This window comes from Penaeus monodon, chromosome 25, assembly GCF_015228065.2.
Source record: "Penaeus monodon isolate SGIC_2016 chromosome 25, NSTDA_Pmon_1, whole genome shotgun sequence".
Taxonomy (NCBI): Eukaryota; Metazoa; Arthropoda; class Malacostraca; order Decapoda; family Penaeidae; genus Penaeus; species Penaeus monodon.
Window position 1 is genome coordinate 5,252,518 of NC_051410.1, and position 210 is coordinate 5,252,727.

At 39.5% G+C, this 210-nt stretch overlaps 1 protein-coding gene across 1 annotated transcript in view; it reads left to right on the plus strand.

Moving 5' to 3' along the window:
* Positions 1-210, plus strand: part of LOC119589506 — a gene marked incomplete at its 5' end in the record, with an annotated part of 1,715 nt that continues 1,505 nt past the window's right edge. The window contains 1 exon segment of the mRNA XM_037938106.1: positions 1-55. Within this exon segment, the coding sequence (XP_037794034.1) occupies positions 1-55 (55 nt within the window).

Here is a 210-nt window from a genome sequence, read left to right on the forward strand (position 1 = left end):
AGTGACTTTATCCCTGATCTCAGCATCGGTCCATGCTGCCTCGCCTCCGCTTTCAGTACGTATACATAAGATAGTTATATATACATCTCTCGAATAGGAAAAGTATAAACTTGGATTATATAAACTCTCTCCCCCTTTCCTCTTATCTCCATGTAAGGCGGGCGAAAGTAAATTTTCACTACTCATGGGATATCTGGAAACTTTCTAAAA